This window comes from Sinohyriopsis cumingii, chromosome 11 (genome assembly GCF_028554795.1).
Source record: "Sinohyriopsis cumingii isolate HCF-2022 chromosome 11, ASM2855479v2, whole genome shotgun sequence".
Classification (NCBI taxonomy): Eukaryota; Metazoa; Mollusca; class Bivalvia; order Unionida; family Unionidae; genus Sinohyriopsis; species Sinohyriopsis cumingii.
The window spans coordinates 95,374,811-95,401,528 of NC_142971.1; the positions used below are offsets into that span (position 1 = coordinate 95,374,811).

Consider the following 26,718-nt stretch of genomic DNA (forward strand, 5'->3'; position numbering starts at 1 on the left):
GGACGTAATAATCACTTCAGTTAGAGGGCTGTCAGGATAGATTGTAACATTTCTTGCCAAACAGACCCATAATGGCCCAGTGTAACATCTGCCAACAAAAGAGGCTTCTGTAATAAAATGCTATATTTCCCGCCCGAGAGACCCATCGTGTGAAACTTTATGAACGAGTTTTACACATTAAATCTTGCCCCTATAAATTTCAACATAATGGCATAATTTTAAAATCCCTCATGTCCTGTAATATTAATACCTTTTAACATAGATTTCAGTCATTGCCTTCACATGACATCGAATACAATTAACCAGCTTTAGACCATGACGCTTTGACTTTGCCATTCCTCTGCGTGTGTGCGTGTGTGTGCGCGCGCGTGTGTGTGTGCGTATGCGCACGTGTGTGTGCGTGTGCGCACGTGTGTGTATGCACGCGTGCGCGTGCGTGTGTGTGTGTGTGTGTTGATGTTGTGATCTTACTTTGTCATGTGTATGTACTCATATAACTTTATATAGTTCTATTGTTAATGCCGGTCGATTATTATATTATTGGTAAGGTACACAATGAAAAAAAAAGTGAATCAACATCGCTACTATCTATTACAGGCCACCACATTTCAATTTTAAGTTTTACTGTATTGCTTCAGAATCTTTACTGGATAAATTTTAAGACAGCACATTTATATACTCTGCAGTTAAATTAAGGCAAAATAGCACATAATAACCTATATCCGGTGGCGTAGCAAGAAATGATTACCACTCCCCAGTCCCCGGCCTCTCCCAATAAAAGTATTGCTGGATGGGAATTTTTAGCCCCTCCCCTTCTATGCCCATCCCCACCCCCGTATTGCCCCGTATATGTTTTATATTATATGTTAGTGCACTTGAACAAAGGCACAATATAAAATACTAACAGAAAAGCAACAACAGAAAAAACAAAACATTTTAAATTCTTCTTTTTCTTCTACTACTATTGAACTTCCGGAACTTAGTATAAAAAAAAATTCCGGTAGAGGATTTGTTATAATTCTTTGCCTTAGGCTAAACCGGAAACTGTGAAGGTCTGCCGGCAGCCTCGTTCTGGTAGTGCTTGAAAGAAGTAACAATGTTCTCCAGAACAGCAAAAAGTTTTGTGCCACCATGGTATTTTATTAATAATATAGTAACGCCTAGGTTTATGCTAGATACTGTGAATATCCAATTACTTCTGACTATCAATAAGTAGAATTTATTTTGAGATTTACACTTGGCAAATGGATGTTATGATCAAGGTCAAAGTCGTCTTCGTACAAATACGAATATTTTACATGAAGTTCGTAATATAAGAAATCGCTTGTTGAACTTTGCGTTTTTGCAGATATTAAAGTGATGCAACGAATAAATGGACGAAATGCAAAGTTTTATCACGAAAGTAATCAATGGATTAGTGTTACAAGATGTCGATCTGCTAATACAATACAAGACGGTTGTATGCATTAAATTATAAAGGAAAGCAATAAAATTGTAACTGAAGTCCAAAACACATTTAAATGTCTAAATGTATCAACTGGTTGCCTGGGTACATAAGCACTTTTGTGTCAACATCGATCAGAAACTGGTTATTTTTTTCTTTTTGGGGGGATTACCACATTAGGTAATTGTAACATGTACATGACACAAAATCAAGTAACTCACTTTTCAAATGTCAATAAAAAATAAAAATAAAAAAAATAAAAAACTTTTTATAAAAATGGTTCTGAAGATATTTTAATGTTAATGCACATGCCATTAAACAACAAACTTTAAATCCCCTCTCCTGTAATCTTCCAACAGTTTATTTTCACCATAATGGTCACAAAGTCTTTTTACAGGAGCTGACTTCACCAGATTCTACCCTGCAGTAAATAAGTGTTAGGTTCTAATACTCGTACCGATCGTGGAGCATAGTCTGTGTTATCTTTTAATACTACCAGGTCCAGCATCCGGCTTGGCTTTAATATTTTAAGTGTGATGACATCATTTGCCATCATTTCTCCTATCCTAACATTAACTTGATATTTATATTCAGAAAATGTATATAAAATTATCATGATACAATCTGAAATGAAAGGCAAGTTAAACATTTTATTTTGTGAACTACTTTCAAGGTGTTATTCATCCTGTGGTACAATGGGTACTTGCACCTGATGGAGTCCTGTAGAAAGAATTTGTGACTGTAATGGTGAAAATAAAGGTTAATTCGCCAGATTAGATTCCTGCCATAATCATCAGAGTTATGCATTGTTACATTACTGTCTTGAATGGATATGTGTAGCTTTTTCAGTCTTTTTTTTCATATTTTAAAATGGTAAAAGACACGTGACAAAAGTTGAATCAAGCAGATGGTTGGGGTCACACTTGCACTTCTTGTGTTAATTTATAGTACCAGTAAGGTGATTTTGTGTTGTCAGAGATTTCACTGCACTTTACTCCTTTGACCTAGGCTACAGTTTGTTTGGCACAGCATCGCAAATGATATCTACGTCCATAGCTCAGTGAATTTTCAGTTGAGAGTCATTAAATATAGCTAAAAGTAACTTATTAGTTTTAGACATGAAATATTTTGACAAGTTCGAATCGACATAGAGCGTACACATTAATAAATACATGCTAAAACATGGTCTGCCCAGATATTTATGTGGTTTGGTTCAATATCTTACTGCCTAAATAATCAGTGTTTGTTGCACATTCCCCAGTAGACTGACAGGGGAATGAGAGGGGAAATTTTCAGGAGTATCAAATGCAGTCCATATTCATACTTTTCCACAATTTAAAGTCTGTTTGCTTTAGTAAGACTACAATTACTCTGATGTCTTTTTCCTAATGGATTAAAATTCTGACACAAGCCAAGGGACATGTTTTCAAGCTCTGTTGACATACATTTAATATGGTTGAAATTGATGGGAGCTGAGGAATGCTGAATTCGGTTTAAGTTGAAGTATGTTTCTTTAACAAAATGAATAAAAATATACTAATATTGATGAAAGCTATTAGATGGCTTTGTTTCATTAAATGTACTTATCTCTTTAACTGATTTTGACTTTCCCTGGCTTCCATTGCATTCCAGCCAACTGAAAAGGCACCTTTAAAGGTTTGCTACTAAGAGTATTCTCCCCTATTGATTATCGCTACTGATCGTTGTTAGAAACAGGTCGAAGTCTTAATTTTTGAATAATTAGTGTTGTGTAGCATATTCCTTTGTCAGCCAACAGTGGAAGTAGAGACCACATTTTCAACAATATCTCAGATAGTTGGCAGCTCAGATTGACACTTACTCATTTTAGGATGCAAAAAATTTCTATCACTCTGGTTTTAAAATTAGGGTAGGCAGGTTGTTTTTCTTTTGTAAACAAATATATTTAATGTGATTTTTTTTATTAAAAAAATATTTGTGAATTTTTTTACCATGTGGGGGGAATGGTAGGGTTGGCAATGAGAAGCAGGGACATTTGGCCTTAACTCATTCAGCCCCAATCCCGTCTGTAGGCATGATCTGGTTTCTGCATTCATTGGCTGATCCTGCCTGTGGTCATGAATTGTTTACTGCATTCAATGGCCGATCCCGTCTCCAATCGTGATGAATGTGAGTTAGATACAATGTCTCTGATTGGTTAGAAATGGGTTTATTCCAAGAACTAAACAACTATTAAACCAATCAGAAATGATTTTAATTTCATTTGTGGAAATTTGAATTGTTCAGAAGCTAAGGGCTACTGTTTGAGAGCGGTTTAACAAAACGTGTTCTGTTCATGAAAAATCGTAATGATGGCAGACGTAAGAGTGATGTTTGATGAGAGCATCTTGATCTTGAAAATATTGAGCAAGCTGAGGAGAGATATTTTCTGCAGTTGGATATTTTGTGAGATTTAGATTCGGACTTTGAAGTTTCTGAGATTGAATCGTCCGAAGATGAGGATGCTGACAGCGATGATGATAGAGTTCTTGTGGATATACGTTGCACATAATTTTGTAAATACTGTATAAATAAGTTGTGAAAGACTTGGACAAATAGGGAAAAAATATATCACTGTGTTGACAAATTCATTTGGAATAAATGGTGAAAATTTCATGGATTTTAATTGGATATAAGAAGAGAAATTAAAGTAAGAGTGAATGCATGTGCACAGTGTTTTCAAAAATGTTCAAACAGGTAAAAACTCTGGGGCACAAGCAGCTAGACACAGCTTTGTGCTTCTGAGGCATAGCAGCAGAGATACTGATAACAGTGCTGGGCCGAATGAGTTAAAGTAAAATTGCTTTTAGTCATATTATATTTGCTATAGTGCTATTTCCCTTACAGAAGCATATCCAAGCACAAGACTTGGATTGGAATGATTTCAGTAGTAGAAGGTCGATGGTATGTCAGGAATACTGAAGTCAGCCCACTTAACAGCTATATTATTTAATGAAACAAATAACCCATGTCTGCAAAATGCTCTCAGACACATTTACATTGTTAAAAATAATGTACCATTAGTTAACCAACTTTAGAATCTCTTTGCTACTATTGTCCTCAATGTACTGAAATTATATCAACCAGAGTTTTAAAATATTAAACTACTTGAGTGAAACATTTAAATGCAGCTTTCTGGATATGGTCTAAGTAAACTGAATGACCATACCTACAAGAAACAGGGTTTACATTATAGACCCTTATAGTTATGATAAAATTATGGACTTGCTCCCCATTGTACAGTTCAGACTTTTATAGCCATTGTCTACCCTATGTTAAAACTTTAGTGGCCAGATGTTGCACATTGAGTGCAGCATTGTGGGTTTGCCACAGTTTCTGTCGTGTCACCCAGATCTTGACATGAAGACCTTCCAGATTTATATAAATGATGCTGATCCATCATGAAATATTGCCACCATTACTTTAGATAAATATTTGAATAGTTTTTATTGAATAGTGCTCAGATGAATTTGAAAGGTTTGAGAAAACATCTTGGCATAGAGGGTTTTTAAATGTACACAAATGATACCAATCCACAACTAAAAGTAGAAAAAATACATTACACAATTTTTGCGAAACATAATTTGACCAGTTTTGACACCAAGCACCAAGGCATGGAGGTCTTTCATTATTGGGCTAATGATGCTGATGTGCCATCAACTATTGATGAAACTGAAGAAACCTTGAAACAGTTGTCATAACCTATGGCAGTCAATGACATTGGAAGAAATTTCAACAGAAAGCATCCTACTGACCCAGATTTCTTGGCCCATTGCTCTTGCTTTGGCTATAAGGCATATATTAATCAGGTGTGTGATCTCATGACCACTTGTGCCTCTTGTTGTCGTAATGACTTGATCATGGGGAATGGGGTGGGATGCAAGAAAGGCAGGTGTATATTTATGTGAACAAATTGCTCACCATTCCTCAGATTGTTTGCTTTTCTATGCTGAATTAAATATTTTTGTATGCATTTCAACAGCAGTAAAATAAAAAGTAAATGTGTCAATAAATGTCTTTCATTGCTTTGATTAACCTATTTGTTGTCCATTGTAAATTTTACTGAATAATAATGGAGCCAGTAGATTGTTTTTCAGCTTCTGAGTTTAAAAATAAACAATAAAATGTTATTTTACTTTGCATCATCACATTATGTATTTTTTAATATTTTCTTTTTCAGCACTTCGGTGCGTGGTATGGCTACACTGAAGGAAAGTAAGTAGCAAGTTTGTTGGAGGATCTTAATTATATAACATTATGAACAACTATACAACCTTAGTATTGGCCACCTAAATTATATAGCCACTAGTGGTTTAATTGCACCACCTACCCACCCCAAAATAACTTGACACTTTTTCTGATATTAAAAGAACTTCTTTTGAAAGTAATTTGACATCATATCTTATGTTTCTTGTACCTAGAAGTACATATTTGGGTAAGTACATTGCACAGTTTGTATCTCTTACTTTCTGTAATAATTTTTTATTTCTGTTCATCCATCCCTTACCCATCCACTGTCATTTCTGGAACATGACTTTTAAGCCATTCAAGTTACACCTCACCCTCGATAACTCGCGCACAACAGGGTCCACAAACATAGACCGCACTATAAGCAAGGCGCGAGTTACAGAGGGACCTCAAAATTAAAAAAAAATTTGCTTTGACATCGAGAAAACTGGGGGGAGGGCGGCGTTAGGGAACTGGGCTGTTTAATGACTGAATCCTCATTTTACAATCACATCGATAATAATTTTTAATAATGCGCTTTTTCTAATGAACTTGTTCACTTTTCTGTTTAAATAACATTTTTTCCTCAAAATATCCAACATATGAAAGATCATTCCAACTGGTTTGAACAACCATCAGGTGTACACGAAAAATCTGTGTATTACGTCAGTTTTTTGTTTTCTTGATGAGACTGGTTCCCATAGTGGTATTTAATAGTATCTTGCCAAATCGGTAGTCCACAATTTGGGAACTGGACTAACTGTTGATAAACCTCCAAATGATCTTCCTTTTTTTCCCTCAAAAACACGCAACATTTATTTCGTGACATGTCTGCGTCGAAACTCAATTTTTTGTTGTTCAATTAGTACAATATTAATGTCATGATTTCATTGGAAGTAATAATGAAATTTCTTGTCATGCCTGAGGATATCTCTAAATGCCAGTTCAAGAATTCTCGGAAACTCACTTGCCCACAACGGCCCGTATCTGTGAAATCAAGCTCTTTATTTTACAAAGTATTCTTTTTGCTTTGTTGCCTTGTTATCTTTGATCACAGTTGTGAAAGAGTCGGTTAATTTAAGGTAGTTTCTGTTACATACACAATAACGTTTATTGCAGTGTTCGATTGATCAAATGAAGTGAGTTCACTCAACATATGACCGAGACCACTAGATTTTAAGTTAGTCCGATTTTTGTGCCTTTTAACTTTTCTTTTATTCCACCTCCATTTTTTATTCAAAAGACATAATTAACGTGATAATATAAAGGGGACCAGCTTTTAATTCAGTGCAGTAATACAACAAATACTTCCGCAAGTCAGTTATCAAAACATGGTCGACACTTAATTAGGTTCTCAGAGAAACGCTCATGGACATAGCTGTTACTGTAGATTGACGCATTTTGCATTTAATTACAAGAGGACACGTTGCACTTATGATGATTACACTTAAAACGAAGTAAAAGATGGATCTAGAACACAAATTTCAATTGATATTTTTTTAAATTTAATTTGTATTTATTTATTAAAGTACCTCCACTTGGCATAAGTGACAATTTGGTTGATCGAAAATTTCCTTGCATATCTTTAATTGCGGTGTACTAGGAATGTTGTTTGCAAAGCAAATGTAAAAAATTGTATGAGTTATTTTTAAATTTGATATTTCATAGTGTGATTAAAATTTCCAGATCCTGTCTACCGTTTTCAACGATAAAACGAGTGATATATTAAAGTTTCCGTTACCAATTTTGATCGCTATTTTCTTCAAGTTCAACAGATAGGGATAATTTGTTTTGTGTATTTTCGGGTTTAAAAAATGGGATACATGCCTGACACCGCCTTATAAGTGGGGGCGCGAGTTATCGAGGGAGTGGTGTATCTCTGTAAAAACTCAGCACACATATTGGACTTCTGGCAATGTCTTGTTAGTCCTTGATATAAATTATGCCAATCTGACATGCAGTATGGCTGCCATCTTGAAAATCTTGTTAATGCTACTTTGAAGATAGTTGTATCAACATGGATTTTTCATGAGAAGAGCTATTATCATATTTGGTTGCTCCTAAATGAAAATGGATGCCTTCTGATGGCACAATTCAGACCTTCTAAAGACTGACTACCATTCTACTTTGCATAATTCCTGGTGGTATGACATCGATGCTCTGATTCTTAGATGTCAGCATAAAATAAAAAGTACATGGAAACTGTGTTCTGAAGGCTGTGGAATGAGTGGTATTCTGGCAAGCAGCACACATTTACATGGTGTGGAAACATGAGGAAACCCGAGCCGACTGATATCTACCAGTGGGTATTGGATGCATGAGCCGAGCTCGCTACAAGCATCAACATCAATGCCTTCAGAAAGCGCAGCATCTCAGATAAAATGCTAAGCATGAAGACCATCCAAAGAGCGAGAATGAAGATGAGAGGTTTTATGCAGCAACAACAGGAATGATGACATGTATTTACTTTTTGAGAGTAAGGTTGTCAATGACGAATTTAGGAGTTTGATTCAGTGGACTTAACTCATCAGCAAGACAAACCATAAAACAGCCCTTTTAAGAGCCATGCATAAAATTGCAAAGATATACTTTAAATATTGCCATTGGTTTCATTCACTATCCAAAATGGCAGACTGTTGTCACACAAAGAAAACAGCTAAAGTTTCCCTTCTCATTCTGAGTTGGAAATTTGGGTGTGAATTATACACACCAAAATACTGTGTTAAAAACTTAGCAGAGGTGAACCATGTAATTGTTTATTATACTCTTACTTAATTTGGGCATAATTTGCATACCTAGTAATTCCCCACATAGACTTTGTTCATTGCAGCTATATTAGCCTCCTTGCTGGTTTGTTTGCCTGACTGCATGGTTTCTATGTTACTATGAGTGAATGGAGCATAGTTGGTAAACTACTTGTTCTGTTTCAGTATTTTCATGTTTTTATCCATTTTTCTATCCATCCATCAATTCACACTTTTGTTTCTGGAGTGGACCTCTCATACCATTCAGAGTGTTTTTTTTACTTGGTGGACATATTGGACTAATAGTCATGATGTGCTTTTTGCTATTTGATGTTCTTCACTTTCAGTAATTTTTGTTTTTGTTCATTTTTATGTTCATCCATCCATTCGTTATCCAGATTATTCGTTATCCAGATTATATTTCAAAGGGCAAAATTCCCAAACTATCTAGATATTTCCATGAAACTTTATTCACTTATTAAACTGATTATTCCCTCCTCCAGTATTGGAGGGCCAGAAGTAAAAAGAATAAGACCGCAGTCTTCCTCCTGTGTCACAGACAACATAGTGGATGCCATCCACTTTTTACTTGGACAGTGCATGGATGCATGGTCAGTTATTTTTTTATTGTTATCTGTGTTCTTTTTGTAAAGTTGGTGTGGTGGGGATTTGCACCTTGCTTAGCAAATGGTGCTTCTGTAGACTGAATCCCCATTATTCTTCCCTTGCTAGGGTAAGTAATGTCTACCCAATTTTGGTTCCTAAATTTAAAAAAAAAAAAATTGGCATACATTTTTCTCTCTCAGAGTATAATGTTGCAATTCCTTGAGCATAGCTACATACATACATACATACATACATACATACATACATACATACATACATACATACATACATACATACATACATACATACATACATACATACATACATACATACATACATACATACATACATACATACATACATACATACATACATACATACATACATACATACATACATACATACATACATACATACATACATACATACATACATACATACATACATACATACATACATACATACATACATACATACATACATACATACATACATACATACATACATACATACATACATACATACATACATACATACATACATACATACATACATACATACATACATACATACATACATACATACATACATACATACATACATACATACATACATACATACATACATACATACATACATACATACATACATACATACATACATACATACATACATACATACATACATACATACATACATACATACATACATACATACATACATACATACATACATACATACATACATACATACATACATACATACATACATACAAAATGAAATTAGAAACTAGATGTTTTAATACTTCAGCCTGAACAAGCAGACTATGAAGTGTTAGGTAAATATTGAACCATGGCCATTTCCTCCTATCCATTTTCTTGTTTTCCTCCCCATTCTTTTTGTTCTCCTCAACTTATATTGGTGACGTGTGAGCCACCAGCCCCAAAAGTAGATAAAATCTGGTAGCATCAATAAGTGAAAGCTGAAGTTGCAGCTGAAGGAGAAAGTAATAGAAGCTAAGGAGCAGTGGTTAACATCTGGGTTTATTTACATAACCGTTTTATAAATGTCATTTCCATTTTCATTGCATTTATTTATTTCTACATTGTTTTTGTATTTACTTATATTTAAATTAATAACTGAAGTAGAACACTTGATACCATGAGTAGTCATTGAAAACTGAATGCGGGTCATAGAAAAGTCATTGAATTTAAGTTCTCCTGATCTGTTTGTTTTGGTTTTTTATTGCATGCGAGTATGGAACTTACTCCGATGAGCAGCCCACTTGCAGATCATTTTCTGAGCTTGCCATATTCCATTACATAGGAATATACCAGCAGACAGTCTATACAGAAAAGGAATGTGTGGTCCTCATCAAATGGTCTCAATGCCAATCAGTTGCAGAGTTGCTTTTCCAGCTGTGGGAGAGATTCTTGGTGGACTTTGTAGTGATGAGAATGAATGAGAAACTCTTTTATGTCTCTCAAGTTCCAGATATACCTGTTAATAGATGAGCCCACAAGATTACCACAGAGAAACCTACTGTATTAGCATAGGGATCTCTGCTCCACAACAATCCAAAAGTTGTTCACCTTCATGTTTTGCTCGTCTCCAGTGATCTGCCAGGACCAGGGTTATTTTTCAAGTAAGGTTGTCGACCACATTGTTTGAGTGAGAATGCAGTCCAAGGTGTACAATGCAAAGTGTAGAATCTTCTTCGATTAGTGCGGTAGAAATTGCATTGATTATAGCTGTCCCCCTTTGAGTTGAGATGCAGATCTCTTTTTTTTCAAGGACAGAGAATGATTGGTATCCATTATTCATGGCTAGGACAGCCATTTCTAACACTCGGTATTGTAGGGTCCTTCCATTGTGTTGGACCCCTAAATTTCTGATCTCATCAGCTATTTTAAGTTTCAGAGACTGGTATTTCACTCAGAAATGTCCAGATGGAATCTTTAATGCATTTTTGTGGCAATGACAAAACCTCTATGAATTTTGAAGTAAAGCTTTCATTGAGAATGTTAACATATGACTGTTGATCAAGGATTAGGAGTGAGTTTCGTGCAGAATGGTTGCTTATTGTTCGACTGTAATTATGGTTCCTTTTCTATGTTAGCCTGAGTTTTTGGCTAAGAATCGACTACCTTCATTAGATCTACTACATACTGAGATCCCCAGTCTCAGTTGTATCTGTGCTGAGTATGATCAAGATATGACCCTTTGCCTGCTTTAGACTGTAAGGTTCTAATTGGCTTCTAAAAGGAGAAGGAAGGGTCAGAAATGTCTCTTACTATCTACATGGGTTGCTCTGATATTTTAGTGTCCACTATATCGAGGTTAGTTAACCTTATCACAAGAGCTTATCAGACCCTAATGGAGAAAGACCTTTCGTGAATGAGAATTAAAGCCCATGAAGTTAGGGTTGTTGCATCTTTGACCTTCTTGAATCACAACTCTTTGGATATTATGAGAACCACCTTCTGGCAGTCTAACACAGCCTTCTCCTTTTACCTTTAAAAGCATCGTTTTGTTGGTCCCTATAGTAAAAGCACAACCTTTTATCATTATACAGCTTTGGACATTCCTACCTTAAGTTTAATAAAATGTTTTTTTTTTTATCCCAGAGTTGTTGAGGCTATCAGCCTCCAACACAATTAGTAATTTCATTAATGCAGTAATAACAGGTAGTGTATTACTGCAGTTAAAATGGTGTTTTTATTGGTGGTAAAATTAATCTTAATTTATGTAATACTTGCATGCTACTACTGCAGAAATTCCCTCACACCCTATACTGATGTCCTGTACGTAAGGTCCAATTCAGAAGCTGATAGTATTCCAAATGTTTGTTGCAATGCATGAATCAGACTGGGTTAATGTTAATTCTGGCCCCAATACTAATTTGAACAAAGAATAATTTATCTTGGATAGGGAACTATGAGTCCTGGTGGGGGAAGCAATGCAATAGCAGCAGGTAAGTATTACATAAATAAAATTAGTGTTTGTCCCCCTCCACCACTTTTTTGGGACAGCCATATGGAAAATAGTTGTCTGTAAGTAACAATAGTTTACACTTTGGGGAGGGGCCCCGAGTGGCCGAGTGGTCTAACGCGCTCTCCGTTATGGATCACTGCCATCTCACCTTTGTCTGCGTGGGTTCGAGTCTCGGATTCAGCCAATGTGGGTATGTGAGAAAGCTTGTCAGTAGCTTCTCGTGGGTCGGTGGTTCTTTCTGGGGTTTTCCCGGGTTCTTCCTCCACCGTTAATACTGGCCGCCATGTATAGCCTATCGTGTGCTGAAAAATGGCGTTAAACCCTGCTACAACAACAACAACACTTTGGGGATATTAAATTAGAAAGTATTTCCTAGATGGACTGATAGTCATCCCAAGTCTTAGATCAAGATAGTATATTTAATATTCAAGCACTGTTAGCAGTGAAGACAAATGTTATTGTCATCTTTACCACGGGGAAAAAATCACGATAATTATATGCCTGCACAATGTTTTATTAACTGTTTTTCTTAAATAAAAGAAAAGTATGTAGATAAACTTTGACTTGAACAGCTGTTTAATAATGGAGTCAAAGATGGTGTATTATATATTTTTAGTTCGTATGCGATTGAAGTCTGTAAAAAATATTCAGAAGATCACCAAGTCCATGAAGATGGTGTCAGCTGCCAAGTACTCTAAGGCAGAAAGGGAACTAAAGCCTGCCAGGGCATATGGAGCAGGAGCAACAGGTAAGTTGGGAATACCCACATATAATTTTGTCAAACCAATGTTACCAGGTGGTGAGACATAGTTATAACTGTTAAAGTGGTTGGGGTATTAAACAAATAGCAAAGAACAACGCAGGGAACATACGAAGCAAGGAACCAGACTTGTAAATAATCTACATATACTTTAGTCTGGTTTATGACAGAAACTTTAAAACAATCTAAGCATAGCTAAAATAATTCAAACATCGGTAGCCAGTCTATTCTTTTTATTTTTTTGTATTTAGAAAGGTATGAGCGGTCGTTCTTACAAGGATTAAATAAAGGTTTGTGGAGTTTATCCTGTTTTGTGATGCAGTTGTTCATAGCAGTGTCAGAATGCATATTTTGCCAAGATATCGTGTTCGCAGATCACATTCAGCAGGTGGTCACTCATGACACAGCGTTTATGTAATAAAATCAATCCATGCATTATGATTGTGGTTGCAAATGACAGGTGGTCGCTCATAGCAGAGGTTGCTCATAGCAGTTTTTACTGTAATGTGATTGTGATAGTATCAGATCACCTTAACTAAAGTTTTGTTTTTCTTTCCAGCATTTTTCCAGAAAGCTGAGGTGAAGCAGGATGACACCAAGGCAAATCACCTAATCATTGCCTGCACTTCAGATCGTGGATTGTGTGGTGCTGTCCATTCTAGCATCATCAGAATGATCAAAAACAAATTAGCCGAGAAAAAGACTGGCACAGACACAAAACTTGTCCTCATAGGAGATAAAGCAAAAATGATGATGCAAAAGTAATTCATCACCCAGATCTATTTATTTTTTGCCTGTGTTTAAAATGTGTTCTACTATTCCATCACCCTTATCTCTTTGTTTTGCCTTTCTTTTAAGTGAATGATAGTCTAGTATTAGTTACCCATAACCAATATATCTTTATACCTTGCAATGATGCGAATGATTTATTTCAAGTCATTCACAATCTTGCTTGCTTATCTGGTAGTTTGGATTAGTCTTAAAGTTTCCATGGAAACAGTTTGGCCTCAGAATAACAAGAATGAATAGCATTTACTATATTGGCAAATTTTCAAGAATGCAATACAAATCCTGAAAGATATTTACTTTGCAAGTTCAGTTAGAGAAATAGCAGATGTTGTTACAAAGGATGATTTACTGGAAAATAGTTATTTCAAGCATAATCATCAGTCTTAGAAGAGACGGTTTTTGTGTTCAATTCATTTGAAACAATTTAATTTATTTATTTAAATTATCATTGGAATTACAAAGTGTTCAGACATTTGGATTTAGCAGCTGTATTGAAATTAATTTGAATTCATATAAAGACATTCTGGATTACATCACTGATACATCAAGACTTGGCACATTAGTACAATAGAGTGAACTTCATTTAGATTACAACTGGAACTCATTTGGATTATGCAGTATCTTTGGACTTTTGATTGAACATTTATGGCTGTCAGGAATTTCTGCACCATACTGTAAATTATTTTTAATTTTTCTTTTCTTTCCTTGAAAACATTACCCACTTAGAATAGCTTAGGAGAACTACTACTACATGACAAAACCAGCCCTGCAGTGAAAAATCTATTTTTAGTTCTACTGGTCATTGATCATAAGATCTTATTGGCTGGTATGTTGTCTATCTGTCTGTCCATCAGCATGTTTATTATTGCTACTCCTCCTAAACTATTTGGAAGATTGCCATAACCCCCCTCTCTCTCTCACACACACACACGCACTTGTTCCATGGCCTATTTGGTCTTAGATGAAAATGGTACCACCTCAACTTTCAATATGGCCATTCGAGCAGCCATCTAAAAATTCTTGTTTCTATTCTTTCTGAGGAGAAAAAATTGAATATTTATGATGTCTATTTGGTTATCAATGACATGTTGATTTTCCCAAAAAAATCAGTCCTTGTTTATGCAGTAGTATATACTATTGAAGGTCTTTTTGTCAAAAATCAACCCTTTTGAACATGAATTTTTAAATCATGGATTTTAAACAAATCGTCTTCAGGAGTTTAGGTTGTTTAAAAAATCTTGTTTTGGATTTTATTGACACATTAATTGAGGGTTTAAACATTTATCTTTACAAGATAAGATTCTAATGCTTTCCATTGTTTTATTTTCATACTGTGATAGGAAAATGTTTATTTTATATAACATGCATATAGTTATCTTGATTTACAACTGATTATTCTGATTTGTTTAGAATTAAATGTTTGAAAGGAAACAGAAGTAATAAATGTTGTTTCCTTGTACCAACATAATTCAGGTCAGCCAAGTAAAGTTAGAATTTTCTTTCTGTACATTGAAATGACTTTACATGCCAATTTCCAGGAATATACAGTAGTCGAACTTGTTTCATGCGATACAATTTGTGGTTTAGTAAATAATCATCTTTTATGACTTAGATGTTTTGGCAATCTCAAAATATAATCATCATTGATTTTTTTTTAAATGCATTTTTTATAAGCTAAAATGTTCGTTAATTCCATTCTGTAATGGCCATATGTGAACCTTGAGAAAATAATTTCATCCTGGAAATTTATCTTTGAAAAGCATGGGAACCATGATAATATTTCAACTGAAGGAACTTGCAATATGGTGCCATGTTAGTATGGAAAGTTCGTTAAGCATGAAAGGTGCATGGGATGCCACTATTAGTGCCATTCTGGTCACAGGTTATAAATTATAAATCGGTGATTCAATTGACTTAGTTCTATGCACTTTTTATCACCTTAAATGTTTTTTGTTATTGAAATCGAAAGGGGATACAAACAAATGGGGATGTATAGTCAAAACTATAGTCGAGTTTTCTTGGTTTCTTTCTTATGATGACCTGTTCAGTTTCATTGCTGCCGCAATAACAAACAAGCATTTGTTTGGCCATCAAAAGTTGGCCTTGGCACTGACTTCAATAATGCATGCACTCTTCATCAAAGCAAGCCGACCACACCCTTCATCAAAGGAAGTCACATTTTTTGTTTTCTAATTGCTTGGTGTTTGTTTTTCATAATTATGTCATTTATATGTTTTTAGATGTTATGTTGTAAAGCGCTTAGAACATCGAAAGATTAGGTGCTATACAAAGTTCTCATTATTATTTATATTATTATAATTACAAATACAACTGCCTAAGGTAGTTAGATTCGGATGTAGTTGGCTTTCCTGGCTTCTTGCTGTTGATAAATCATTCAGTTTTATTTGATGAGTCCATCAGCTTTGGCCAATCAAAATGTTCAATACACTAATTCACAATTTTTTTAACAAGACTGTTTATCCAGTTGAATTTTTTGTTTCACCTTGTGTTTAAAAATGCCAGGTCTTTGCTCTCTGAACAATATCTAGCTTGAACAAGAGAAATACAAGGAATGGCTGAAAAAGGATAAAACATGTGAACAAAAAGCGTTTTGTACATTGTCAGATAAGGAAAAGGGAGAGGCAAAACTCTGTAGGGTCCTCAGAATTATGTGTGAGGCAGGAAGAGAAGTAGAGTCCTAATGCGATTTGATATTGACTCAGTATGGAATATTAGTGTATGAAGTTATCCAATCGGACAATCATCATTGAAATGCTTCAATAGAACAGATGACAGCCTTGATGAAGTGTTTTATTCTGTCCTTTCCAGAAGAAAGGAATATCTTGAACTTTGGAATGTTCTTCAGAAAATGTTGTCACATGGGCAGGCAACAGTGGAGAGAGGATTTTCTGTTAACAAACAGGTATCTGTTGAGAACCTCAGCAGAGAAAGCCTCAGAGCTCAAATGCTGTCATTGACACAATGAGAAAAGCAGGTGTACCTTTGGAAATCGTTAGCCATGAAATGATGGCATATGCCTCCTCTGCAAGACACAAGTACCATGCCTATCTGGATAAGAAGAAAGGTGAGGAGTGGCATGAGGAGAAAATCAGAAAATGGATGAAGTGGAAGAACTTAAGCCAAAAAAACTGTCTTAAAGCTGACATTGCCAGCCTACATGCTTACTCTGTTCAGAAGGCAGAAGAAGCAAAGTTAAAAGGACTCATTGTACTTGTCACAGAGTTGAATGCTCTTAAAAGAGCAGAGGAAAACATGACAGTGGTGGCTTCTCTTTCCAGAATGATTAAAGAGAAAAAACAGCAACTATAATGATGCATTTAAAGCAGTGCTGAAGTCTGTTAAGAGAACAATTTATTTTGTATTAAATCTGATGCATAAGTTACATGTTTCTGAAATAACAATGAATGTTAACCTATCTTCCAGATCATAATAAAGCAATTTTAGGAAATTAATTATAGTTTGAATTTCATCATTAAACAATATTGTAGTATTTTGCAATCATTGTTTTCTCATATAACCTGTATACAAAATGTTAGTGAAAATAGGTTTGGGAAATCTATGCTTGTGGTCTTTGAAAGTTTGGGAAAAGTCTTTGAATTTATCATTCAGAGTTCAGTATGAACCCCATATATAGCTGATGTACTTGTGTGTTTATTTTATCGATTTATTATGAAAAGAGAGAAGTATAATATGTTTGTTGCAAAAATTGACAAATTATTGTGGCTTAATTATGAAGTGAATATTGACATGCACATGAAATAAGGTCAGCATCAATAGTATTGGAGAACAAATTCATGTGACTATAAATATTGTGAAATTATTTGTCAGGTTGAACATTGTTGGTAAGTTTATTAGTTTTTCAAACAATTATTATTTTTTTATGATCATAAGTTGCACCAGGAGCAGTTTTTTATGAGTGTAAAATGCATTTTCGACCCCCGGATCAGGGGCGCTGCCCCACAAAACCCCGTTTGGGGAGGACCCCCACCCACCCCCATAAAATTCAGCTATTTTTATGGAAGACCAAAATCATGTCTGGCTATGTGACAACAGTGTTATTAAAGATTATGTTTTTTTAGTGTGTCCAGTATATGCTAACATGTAAACTTTAAAAAAGTACTTTTGGAACAAGCCATCTTTGTATAATTGCAGTCGTTAACATCTAGTAATAAGAAAACGAGAAGTATATTAGCTGAATTAGTTCAAAAAGCCTTTGAAATAAGAGATATTTCCAAGAAAGGGCGGTGGTGGGAAAGTATGGAATATCAGTTTAAGATTTTGTAACAAGTTACGGCACCCTTTCCTCTTGATATACATTTCACTGGACCCACAGGGCTACAAAAATTGGCTAGCCCAACACCTGAGGACCCTCAAACTCTAGATTGGAAGCTCCTCCTGTATTGTAAGCAAGTTGCCCATCTGGCACGTGAAATAAAAGTGCTGTTTATTTGCCTGGAAGAAACCTTGAGCATGCCAACAAAATTTTCATTGTAAAGTTCTTGAAAGACATGGGTAAATTATTAATATTCAACCCCCTGCTGGAAATCCAATTATAATTCCTTTCATGTTATGCAGATCACCTGCTTAATTGTATTGAAAGTATCAACTTTTTTGTGCTAGCAAGGCAGTTGACCTATAAATGGGGAACAGTACTATATCTGATCTCTCTTTCTTTGGATGACTATAAATAATGCAAGAAAATTTCAAGTTTGTCGTGTGGGGTAAATTTTTAGGAAGTAAAGTTTGCAATAAAATATCATTAATAGTACCTTTTTAAAAACATCCAATTGGTCATTTGGTAAATGTAGTCTAGACACTCATTTTGTCCTTACTAATTTTTCCAGGTTATTTTCTAAAACCAGTTTCAAAAATACCTGTCTCTAACTTATTCATTAAGTTAATATGAAATACACTAATGCAGCAAACCATATCTCTACAGCTACCATGTTTTTAACTTGTGATCTGATAGGAAGCAGTTCTTTTCTTTCTCTGCCTGCCATCCTTGATGATTACTTCCTGGAAACAGTAGGCCTGTGTGCCACCTATATGAATTAAGGGTTAGTACATGTTTCCAGAAAGCCCTGTCACTTTGTCATCACACTGATTAATTTTTCTCCGAGTTATTTCTTTTTGGTGCCAAATATATAGGCAATATGTGACAATTCGTGTGTACCAACTAGAACCAAAGGTTGTTATGAATTGACATGAAAATTGGCAGACATCAGTATTAGCTCATTATGTGCTTACCATTCTTATATCATGCTCCAATACATTTTTCCAGAGTTAGGCCTATTTTTGTACTGTTTGTACTATGTATAATAATTGTTGTTGGTACTTCTGACAAATTGCCAGCAGATTGGACCCAAGTCAGTTATTTCTCATTTCTGCTTGAACTAATTCCAACAAAAAGGCACCACAGTATCCACATCTGTGGACACATTTTTACTTTGCTGCTTAATTTAAATATAAAAAAAAAGCTTACACCTTTTTTTCTCTTCAGAATCTATGGGAAGAGCATCATGTTGACCTTCAATGATATTGGAAAGCGTCCAGTTGTTTTTCTGGATGCCTCAAAGATCGCCTCACAGATATTGGAACAAGGTTACAAGTTTGATTATGGGACCCTGTACTACAATTGGTTCAGGTAAGAGCTTTGATTTTCATTTGTTACACATAAAATATTCAAGTTGGCAATCAATAATTTCAAATGATTTATACATACTAATTGTCAGTAACGTAATGAATCATGCCTAGTATTGAGTATAGACACAAAGATTCCCCAGAAAGCATTATCTCGCCTTTATTTGGCTGAAACAGTCGTTTCTTAGGACCCCTCATCGAGATGTAGGAGCTGTGTAATAATCACATATGGTGTCCGTATCCACAGGGTTTTTCAAGTCAGATCACTCTATACACTCTCTTATAACATAGGTCCAACTGCAGACTACGTAGACCCAGATCTGCAATTGCATAATGTGCTGGCAGATCTATGTCTGTGCAGTTTGCTAGGAGTAATCAGTAGAATAAACAACATAGATCCTGATCTGCAGATGCATTATGCTATGGCAGATCAAGATCTTTGTTATTTGCAGCATTGGTTTAATCAAATGCCTTTGTTCTTGATGTAAACAAACATTAAGTCATTATTACTTGTAAAGTTTTACCCAATTTTCTCTGTGAATGTAAAAAATGGTTCCAATGGGTTGGGCTTAATGAAGTTATTTCTTCGGTTTAAAAAGGTGTACACCAATATAAACTCAAAAGACATAGAGTTATGTTGTCAGAAACCATAATGAAGCAAAAAAAAATACAGATCTAATTTTACATCTTTCCCCCCCAAAACAAATGCATTACAGAATTTGACCAACTTTAGCACAAAGCATTCTGGTTTAGTGCCTATCAGTATTAGAAAAATGATATTGATGTGCCATCAAATGTGGCAGTAGATACATAAATTAGAGGATCTTTAAAAAATGTTTTTCATAAAGATACAAAAAAAAGCTTTGGATGAAACTTTTGGAGAGGTATCCTCTTAGATACCTGGCCAACTGCTCTTGCATTTGGATTATGTAGATATATCAGTCAGGTGAGTGATATCAGGCCAGGTTGTGCCTCTTCTTTATCAAGTTTTATTATTAGTGGTCTGAAATTGATCTTCTACCGTATGCAATTATTTGCTGTTTTTGTTGTCTTTTAATGTTGCTGTTTTTTTGTGGGTTTTTTTTGGTCAGGTCTGTGATTTCCTATAGGACAAAGGAAATACCAATTTTTTCTGAGGAGTCAATCAGCAAATCAGATAAACTTCCTCTGTATGACAGCTTGGATGAGGAGGTCCTCCGAAGCTACAATGAGTTTGCCCTTGTCAGCCAGGTTTTTTATGCACTGAAAGAGGGAGCTTGTAGTGAACAGAGTGCCAGAATGACTGCTATGGACGCTGCCAGCAAGAATGCAGGTAAGTTCCACATCTGTTATGAAATCTTATAACTTCAGCAAAAATTGTACAGATATTTATTTGTTTCTTGTTGGTTATAATGGCACTTTGAACACCTTATTGGCTATATTTTACCAAGGAAATGGGAGCAAAGTGCCTTTTCAAGGAAAGGCCAAGGCAGCTGACATTGGCAGGTCCAATGCTTGACCAGCTGAGCTACTGAAGTTCCCCTGCTATAAAGGATATTTGAAGACTGAGACAAAATCCAAAATCCCCTCCCCCACCCACTCAGGTGTCTTTTTTATGAAAGTGTCTTAGAGGAGTTAACTGCAGTTTTAATTTACATGTATGGATTCAGAATGGGTATTTTATCCAATTTTTGAAATTCTTTTTGTTGTCTATTTATGTGTCCATCTATTTGTGTAAGTTTGTTATTGCTGCCCCACTATCTGAACTACCTGGATGATTGCACTAAAACTATACCCACAATTATCCCACAGTCTAGTTGATCCTCATTGAAAATGGTACTGTTTGGAGATTCAGAATGGCCACTACAGCAGTCATTTTTAAAACGTTATCGCTACTCTTCTGAATGGAAAGTCATATTGACATATGGTTTCTATTCAAAGATTTCTTATGATGTCTTGTTGGTCATAAATGAAAACCACTCCAGTCTAACATCCAGTATGTCTGCAATTATAACACTCTTACAAATATTATCACAAATTTTCCTCAATTGATGGTCATATCAATGTGAGGTTTTCACTAAATAACTTTTTATGATGACTAGTTGGTAAAATTAACAATTGTGCCAGTCTGACTGCCAGTATGTCCACCATGGCATTTGTCTTGCAGATCTTGTTATGACTACTCCTTCCGACATGAGTTGTCTACCAGAAGACTTTTTGTGATGTTTAGTTGGTCCTCATCAAATTGATACAACTATAGCATATCCAGTATGACCACAACAGTGGTCATCTTGAAAATCTTGTTACTGGTACTCTTCCTGAATGGATGGTCATATCAACATGGAGTTTTTACTAAAAGACTTGATATGGTGTCTGGCTTGTCCTGAAGAAAAATAGTGTACTGAGACATCCACAGTGGACAATCTTGAAAATCCTGTCCATGCTACTTCTAGATGGCTGGTCATATTGACATTGTGCCATTCTTATATCCAATATGGCCACCATTGCAGCCATCTTGCATATCATATGAGCTTTCACAAGGCTTCTTAAGATGTTTATTTGTCCTAAAATAAAATAATTCAGATCTGATGTCGAACATGACCACTGTAGTGGCCATCATTTAAATTTTGCTATTACTGCTCCTCTTAAATGAAAAGCCATTGTGACTATCATCAAGAGATTTTTTTGGTGTCTAGTTGGTCCCAATGAAAATAATGTAAAATGGACGTCAGTAAGGCCACTATGCTAGCCATCTTGAAAATATTTGTATTTCTACTTTTCCCATATTTTTGTCATATCAGCACATATCAGAGTTTTTCACAGATGGACTTCTTTTGATACCTAGTTAATCCTAAAGGAAAATGGTGCCATTTGTAAATTGAATATGGGTATCACATCAGCTGTCATGAAAAATCTTTTAAATGTTCTTTGCAAGATTTTCATACACAGCAAAATTGTTGACAGATAAACTGAGAGATATAGTAAACAGTGAGTGATATATGCATGAAAGATGCCCGTAGGGGATTTTATGCTTGAAATTGATCACATGTGAACTTCTGGAATCCTGCTTGAACCTTCCATGTGTTCATGTGTATTATTTTAACTCAATTCTGTCATCTCAATATCTGCTCCAGAAACTTCAAAAAGTTCAAAACACAGCAGCTCTGTACCCTACACTGGCTATCCATTCGATTCAGAATCAAACACAAAATCTGTTCTCTGTGATATGTTTCACTGTCAGACTCTAGTCCAACATACCTATCCGACCCCACCCATGTGTACACACCAGCAAGATATTTACGCTCCTGACAATCGTATACTCATTATTCCCACTATGAAAACAAAGTCATATGAACAGCGTTCTTTTGCATACCATGGCCCAGCAACATGGAATGAATTGCCCACAGAACTTAGACCCAAAAACACAGTGGTCACATTCAAGAGGGCTCTCAAAACTCACTTATTTCGACTGCAAGAACAAACTTAAAGACCTTATAATGTTTCCTACCTTAAATATTCTCAGCATGTTTTTTTATGTTTTCTAATTTCACGGTGTTTGTTTTTGTAATCATATCATTATATGTTTTTTATCTTATAGGTGTTGTCTGATGTTATAAAGCACTTAGAGTTCCTAAAGATTAGGCGCTTTACAAAGTCATTATTATTATTATTATTATTATTAGCAAAGACACCTGAGAAATTTACTAATCAGGATGCAAGAAAATTCATAGCTATGTAAATCTTTTTTGTTATAGTCAAAGTATGAACAATAGAAATACAGCAAAACTTTCATTCTCTTAACTTAAATCATCAGTTTTTTTTCTGATCCTCTGTCCATTAACATGTCCTTTGTGCATGATAATTTCAATTCTACAGCACTTGCTATCACTAAACTTTGTGGATAACTTGCACATGGGGTAAGGAAGAAGCATGTCTTTTTCGGGGCCCAGGGTGGTAGAGTGCTGTAAAGTGCTTGCCTTTACCAATCACTGTCTTCTCACCTCTGTCCATACAGGTTTGAGACTAGAGTTTGGTCAATTGGTGTATGTGAGAAAGCTGCCACTTGTCTCCCCATCGGCTTGTGGTTGTCTGGGTTTTCCTGGGTTCTTCCTTCACCATTTATATTGACTACCATGTATAGCTTATCTTGTGCTGATAAATGGCATTAGACCCCAAAACAACAATATTGGCCGAGCTGAGACATGAACCGACACGGAAAGAGGTGAGCTTTCAGTGATCTCTAATTGCAAGTACTCGGCCACCCAGGGTCCCTTGCATATAGTGATTTTCAAGAAAACATTTATACTTTTACAAGGTTGAATTTCAATGAAGCTTTTAGTATTTGTGAGATACATTTTATTCTTTTCCAATTGCAGGTGAAATGATTAGTAAGCTGACTTTGACCTTCAACAGAACTCGGCAGGCTGTGATCACAAGAGAATTGATTGAAATCATTTCAGGTGCCTCTGCCTTGTAATCTCAGGGAATTAGGACTCTTAATAAACAATAAAAAGATGAAGAACTATTCTGTTAGATTTGGTTATGTGAATAATGTATTATTTCTTTTTTTCCATCCAACTCAAGGTTTCAGAGAATACCATTCATGTTAGTGCATTAAAGATAGCCTTAAGTTTTACATGTATTACATGAATGTGTTATTGACTTCAGTGAAGGTTGATTTTGCAGTAAGTTTGTAAAATAAATATTTCCATCATACACAAGATTAGTGTTATATTCCTACCCCTCCCATCCACCCCCAAACTAATTATTTGCAGTTTTCCAACCAGGACATGTCATTGTAAGGTTTGTGCAAAATAGTCACCAAGTCCTGCAAATAATGATTCAGTGTATCAAGAGTGATGCACTAAATTAGCAAGATGTGTGTCTTAACCTTTAATACAAATGCACCTACCAGTTAAATGCCCTACTTGTTTAATGATTGGTCTTTCAGAAATGAACAAAGTTCATCAAGTGATCATTTCCATTTGCACCAGTAACTCTGCGTGACCTGTGTGTGTTTCAAACTCCTCTCCCTCTGCATCCTTATTCTCACATTCTCAAAACCCATATATGGCGAGAGTAGAGGCTTCATCCTGGGAATAATCATGTGCTCAGAATATTTCTTTTTAAAATAAACTCCTCATGTTACCTAATTTCTTAGCCTTGGGGGGGAAATATGAAACAAATACAACTAACATATTGATATAACTTCCACCCATATTTTAATTATTACCAACAGAAAATTAATACTCTGTGATGTTTGTGAGTCATGTGATATGATTCTATGTAATACCATTTGCATTTGCTTTTGCAAAAAAAATTTTGTTAAGGGGTATGACTGATTTCTTTGCCCCAGTATTATGTTTGGACAGTGAAGGCAATAAAAATGGACCATTCAGGTAGCCTAGTGGTTAGAGCATCGGTCTTGGATGCAGGAGGTCACAGGTTCAAACCCCAAGCCACGTCATACCAGAGACTTATAAAATGGTACTAACAGCTGCCTTGCTAGGTGCTCAACATTAAGAGGTTAGTGTTAGGACTGGTCTGCCTGGTGTCAGGATAATGTGACTGGGTGGGGCAACCTGCTACATGTCTGCGGCATGATGCCCCAGTGCTAGACATCACTATAAACTGCCACACTGCAGACATCGTAGCGATATGACTGAAAAAATATTTAAGCTACGTTTAAAATCCAAATCACATCACAACACTTAAAATTAGCTAGAGTTTTGCACATTACGTCACCGTGAGGCCCATGACGAGGCTTACCGTTACAACGCCAGATGAGTTAAGCATTTCATGCATAGCCGTTCTTTGACGCGACCATTCCATCTTGGTATAGAACTTTCGATACTCTCGAGATGCTCGTTTATTATTTGCCCGTAGTCACTGAAAACTTTTGTAACTGTTTGGAAGTATGATTTCTTTTCAAGAATATTTTATCAGGTTTTTACCCTCATTCGATCTTTCATCCAACCAATCATCCGCTCTCTCTCTCTCTCTCTCTCTCTCTCTCTGCATATATATTTATTCGTTGAAGTCATCAGGCAAACTTTTATCCATGTACATTTTGAGAGGGAATAAAATAAATTCATTTTTTTTAAATCTATTTTTTCGTATGTTATCAGATTCATCGATCAAGCAAAATCCCTCAGCACAAATTTCCCGATTAATAATAACAAGGTATGGACTTAATTAAATAAAAACAAATTGATAGTACAGTGAAATTATTTGGCTGCAATGTTAAACATGTTGACATTACAGACCCAATTAAGCAAAGTCAGGCAAGCAAGTGCATAAAAGCTTCTTTGAAGTTTATAACCCCGGAAATACCATGCAGCTAAATCAATAACAACAGTAGTAATATGGGATAGACATTTTGCCTGCTAACAACCCTATTACTGGAGTTATGTGTAGATTGCTCGAATGGCTGACTGCTTGATCAGTTGACATAAGCTCAGAATTGATTGTTGCTTTTCTTAGCTTCCATAATTAATGTAAAAAATGAATATATTGAGTGTTGGTTCATGTAATAACATATTAAACAGGATCAGAGGGATGAATCTAACTTGCGAGATATTGATAATCAAATTCATTATTATATCATGATAAATACCAATATCGCTGGTCACTTTAAATGCATGTCACCTTAATTATAAATTATTAAAGTTTTTTTAATCTCTTGATCTCTAACCAGCGAATATATTTACACAATATTCTGAATATAAATAGTTAAACAATTATCTTTGACGAGCATTTTCTGTTGCGAGAATCCTGTATTTTTTTAAGTGCTACACGAGCTGTCAAACTATTTCAAGGTTTCAAGGTAGGTAAACGCTGAATAATAATTACATTTTAGGATTAGAATTTGAGTTAGACATTACTCTAAACTGCCACACTGCAGACACTGTAGCGATATGACTGAAAAATTGTTAAAGCTACGTTAAAAATCCTAATCACACACACATGCAATAAAAATGACTGCAGAGATGGTGGCTCTAGTGAACAGTAAATCCCTAAAAGACCAAAATGCAAGTCTTGTGAAAGTGAATCTTGCAATGAAAATGATGGAACCAAAGAAGAAAAACATTCACACACCCTAAAAATTGCTTGAAAGACATGACTGAAATTGGAGGGGCATACAGCTGAAGACCTTGACTTTGCCTGTGTTGTTATAAGTATCATTGGAGATGTCAGATGAGAATTTTAAACTAAAAAAAGCTAACTATTTGGTTTTTCATGCAGATTGCAGTTTAATTAGACCATGTAAATGATATCTCATTTTATTATGAAGTTGACCTATGACGATCATACCATTGGGCTGTTTTTAGCTCTTCTAGTCATAGGGCAGGAGAGCTTACATTATTGTCTGTTGTCCATCCATCCATTAGTACAAGTTTGTTATTGCTACTCCTAAGCTACTTCAATCATTGTCGTGAAACTTGATACACATGTTCATCCCATGGTCTTGTGTCAAAATGAAACTGGTGCCCTTG

General features: G+C 35.4%; 1 protein-coding gene across 1 annotated transcript; it reads left to right on the forward strand.

The window, feature by feature from the left end:
* Positions 1-1,005: 1,005 nt before the first annotated feature.
* LOC149789047 (ATP synthase subunit gamma, mitochondrial-like) lies at positions 1,006-23,943 on the forward strand. The gene is made up of 7 exons (XM_089975231.1): positions 1,006-1,134; positions 5,643-5,677; positions 12,650-12,781; positions 13,353-13,554; positions 19,104-19,247; positions 20,335-20,555; positions 23,599-23,943. Exons 1-7 carry the CDS (start codon positions 1,097-1,099, stop codon positions 23,697-23,699), a joined length of 873 nt encoding a protein of 290 aa, XP_089831357.1. The 5' UTR covers positions 1,006-1,096; the 3' UTR covers positions 23,700-23,943.
* The last annotated feature ends 2,775 nt before the right edge of the window (positions 23,944-26,718 follow it).

What these genes read in the sequence shown, in the direction of transcription:
- LOC149789047 (XM_089975231.1), top strand. Translation starts at nt 1,097, where the DNA reads ATGTTCTCCAGAACAGCAAAAAGTTTTGTGCCACCATG. An exon ending in TATGGCTACACTGAAGGAAA is followed by an intron (nt 5,678 to 12,649) that starts GTAAGTAGCAAG and finishes ATATATTTTTAG; the next exon opens with TTCGTATGCGATTGAAGTCT. An exon ending in CGCTGCCAGCAAGAATGCAG is followed by an intron (nt 20,556 to 23,598) that starts GTAAGTTCCACA and finishes TTCCAATTGCAG; the next exon opens with GTGAAATGATTAGTAAGCTG.